The 3,985-nt window shown below is 37.5% G+C and overlaps 1 protein-coding gene across 2 annotated transcripts in view; it reads right to left on the bottom strand.

The window, feature by feature from the left end:
• Positions 1-3,985, bottom strand: part of LOC106876274 (EGF domain-specific O-linked N-acetylglucosamine transferase) — a 48,355-nt gene that overhangs the window by 7,950 nt on the left and 36,420 nt on the right. For both annotated transcript variants that reach the window (XM_014924766.2, XM_014924767.2), the window contains 2 exons: positions 2,887-2,948; positions 1,377-1,404 (listed from right to left, as the gene is read on the bottom strand). In XM_014924766.2, coding sequence (XP_014780252.1) covers positions 1,377-1,404; positions 2,887-2,948 — 90 coding nt within the window. The remainder of the gene's footprint in view (positions 1-1,376; positions 1,405-2,886; positions 2,949-3,985) is intronic.

Here is a 3,985-nt window from a genome sequence, read left to right on the forward strand (position 1 = left end):
AAATGGTGTCTTTTATGTGCCACCCGCACAAGCCAGTCCAGGGGCACTGGCAACGATCTCGCTCGAAAATCCTACAGGAGCCAGTCAGGCGGTACTGGCAACGGCCAAGCTCAAAATGGTGCATCTCATGTGCCACCCGCACAAGAACCAGTCCAGGGGCACTGGCAACGATCTTACTTGGCTTATATATATATATATATATATATATATATATATATATGCGTGTGTGTGTGTGTGTCTTTATGTCTGTCCCCTCATCATTGCTTGACAACCAGTGTCAGCGTGTTTAGCGGAAATAGCATGAGACTGGATTGTCATTGCCGAGTCTGATATCTTGGAGGTGCTCCGCAAACCAGTCAGCCAAGCAGCATCCCATTTGACTGACGTACAGAGAAGGGCAGAAAGAGCACGAGATGCAGAAAATATATATATGGTGAGATTCTTTCAGATTTCATCTATCAGATCCACTCACATGGTTTTGGTCAGCTCAAGGCTATAGTAGAAGACACTTGACCAAAGCACCAAGCAGTAGAACTGAACCTGAAACCATGAGGTTGAGAACCAAACTTCTTATCCACATAGCCATGTAATCAAAAAACTGAACAGCTCTGTCGCATGACTTTTAGAGGCAACCTTTTGCTTCGAGGCCCAATCCTTTCAATCAAAATTCATAATCCGCACATCTTTTTATTCATAGCTATATTTTACTTTATTCTATCTGAAGTTCACCAGTTCACAATATCCTAACGAACATCTTTAAAAGTACAAGTTAAATTTATTTAGGTCTATTACAAATTTCAGTAATAAAACTTCCATGTATGAATACAAAAGCACTTTTATAATCCAGGCAACTTTCAACGACAAACATGGCGCACTTTTTGCTTTGCGAAATCATTGATCAGTTCAGAATAATCAAGCTGAGATTTCGGATTGGTTAGCATGTAAGGTAACAGATCATATAAGTTCATGTTCAATAGATATCATAGACAATCCACAAAGTGTGGTATATGTTCGTGGTACAATGTACTATTTTTACAAAAACTTTTACTGGTACAATGTATTATCACTTTATTTCCTGAAATTTTCAGTTAACAAAGCTAGTTTAACTCTTGTTCAACACCTTAACCGAAGTAAATAGATGACCCATCTATGTATTTTTATCTTATCATGGGGCCCCTCAACTGTGGAGGCCCCCTGCCACGGCAGGGGTTGCAGGGGATTAGCGACGGCCCTGGTTATGAAATAGATTTTAGAATTTACTTTTCAGTCAATGTTGCTACCAACTGTGCCTTGCTCAAAGTAAGTCTATGTATGCACATATATATTTCATTGTTCAACTGAATAAAAAATTTTATAAGAACTTTTCAGAAGCTTACTTTTAGTTGGTCATAAAATGACATTTGTCTGAAATGAAAAAGAAAAACTACTGTTAAGAAAAAAAAACAAAAAACAAAAAACAAAAACAAAACTTCACATAAAATTTTCCACATATTAATCTAAGTTTAAACTAATTTTTAACTTTCATATATTTACTCACACACACACACACACACACACACACACGATACATAAAAATATTTCAGCCAGATTTCTTGAACAGACACAGAGTATCTCTAATTGACAGAAAAGGATGTTTATAAATCCTACTATTTATCAAAGTTCTTCAGTGATTCCTCACACAATTTCATTAATGACCATTATAGTATCCATTACTTTGGAATTTATCACTTGAAAGGGATACAAGCAATTCTTTTTGGGCTAAAGTGAATGGTTCAAAATGTAGACTAAGAGAATGAATTTTTTCATACTTCTTTATCACATGTGCTTAATAAGCATAAGCTTATTCTTTTCCAGAAAATTAAAAATATTTTCACAAAGCAGTCTGTTACTTGTATTGTTATTTTTCAGGATGGTCATTTTTTCTTTTTTTTCTTGTCAAATAAACACACATACTATATATTCATTCTTCACTTGTTTATTGTTGTTCTTGTTTTATGCCCATTGCCTGGAAATCTGTCGTCACACATCCCGTGACCTCTTCAATGTCTCTCCTGTTCTGTCTAGTCCAGAACAAGAGGAGACACGTAGGAAGGAGGGCAGCTGAAGAGGCCGCAAGATGTGAAGCAAAAGATCTCCAGACAATGGACATAAAACAAGAACAATAATAAACAAGTGAAGAACAAATATGTAGCACATGTGTTTATTTGGCAAGCAAAAAAAAAAAAAAAAAAAAAATGACCATCCTGAATATAACAATATCTATTTCAACATACAATTTCACATCAGGAATCTTGCAAAACAAATAGATAAACATAAATATCTAACACTTAGTATAACTAAAAAAAAAATCTTATCAGATTATATATTTTTCTAGAATAAGTTTACTTAATCAGCTAACAAGAAAATTGATCATTAGCCTGACTATGTGGAATCTCAGATTTTAACTCTATTATTCTATTGATTATCTTTAGATTTGTTTTGTGGTTTGGTAGCATCAGAAATTTTTGCTATCTATTAACTATTTCCAAATTTCCAAACTAAAAAGACAGTTGATTTATAGAGAGTGAAATAGATTTTAATTTGCAAGATGTATGTTTCAGCAAAACTGTAATCCAAAATTCACTGGTATTTCATTTCACTGGATAATTTCAAATCTAACATGAAATTCCTCAATCAGCTAGTTAAAACAGGTATGTATATGAGAATATCTATTAAACTCAGTATGCTATTCAGGGCAAAATATAGCTCCCACTAATCAAACGATATACAAACTGGAACCTAAGAATATCTAGCTTTTAATTTAACTTCCTAATTTCATTATATTGAGCTTCATAGAATTCAGGATTATATGATATGTTAGAAGCAAAAAGGAAAAAAAAAACATACCTAAAATTGAAATCCACAGCCTCAACTTCAAATTCACTGATTGTCTTCAAAGCATTTACAAGCTAATAAGGAAAATAAAACATTTTATAGTCTGGAAGGTTTTAATAAAAAAAAACAAAAAAAACTCCTGGTAAGTAGCTTGCTTACCAACCACATGGTTTCGAGTTCATTCCCACATAGAGTAAAAGGCAGACTGTATGACGCATGCGTACGAACAGCCATGCTTATAGCAGTGAAGCATGGGCTGTGACTGCTGAGGACATGCGTAAGCTCGCAAGGAATGAAGCCAGTATGCTCCGATGGATGAGTAATGTCAGTGTGCATACCTGACAGAGTGTAAGTATCTTGAGAGAAAAGTTGAACATAAGAAGCATCAATTGTGGTGTGCAAGAGAGACGATTGCACTGGTACGGACATGTGGTGAGAATGGATGAGGATAGCTGCATGAAAAAGTGCCACACCCTAGCGGTTGAGGGAACCCGTGGAAGAGGCAGGCCTAGGAAGATCTGGAATGAGGTGGTGAAGCACGACCTCTGAACATTAGGCCTCACCGAGGCAATGACTTGTGACCGTGACCTTTGGAAATATGCTGTGCGTGAGAAGACCCGGCAAGTCAAATGAGACCAAAATCCAAGGCCACTGCCAGGGATGTAGCCAGCCCACTTACACGTAACATTCCTTCATTGGACACTAAACTTCGCTTGCGAAGACATGGTGAGGCAAGTGAAATCGAAATCGAACTATATTTGTAGGAACACTAAACTCGGCTTGCAAAGACCTGTTGAGGCAAGCGAAAGTGAAATCATGATGGCACTTGTACCAGTGGAGCACTAAGAGCACCGTCTGTGAGCGCGATCGTTGCCAGAGCAGCAGCTATCTGGCTTCCGTGCCAGTAGCAGTAAATAGCACCAGTGTGATCGTTACCAACGTCACCTTCCTGGCACTTGTGCCAGTGGCACGTGAAAAGACATTCGAGCGCGATTGTTGCCAGTGCCGATGTACTGGCCCCTGTGCAGGTGACACGTAAAATACACTATTTTGAGCGTGGCCATTGATCGCTACCAATGTCTCCTCCCTGGCACTTGTGCCAGTGGCACGT

This window comes from Octopus bimaculoides, chromosome 1 (genome assembly GCF_001194135.2).
Source record: "Octopus bimaculoides isolate UCB-OBI-ISO-001 chromosome 1, ASM119413v2, whole genome shotgun sequence".
Classification (NCBI taxonomy): Eukaryota; Metazoa; Mollusca; class Cephalopoda; order Octopoda; family Octopodidae; genus Octopus; species Octopus bimaculoides.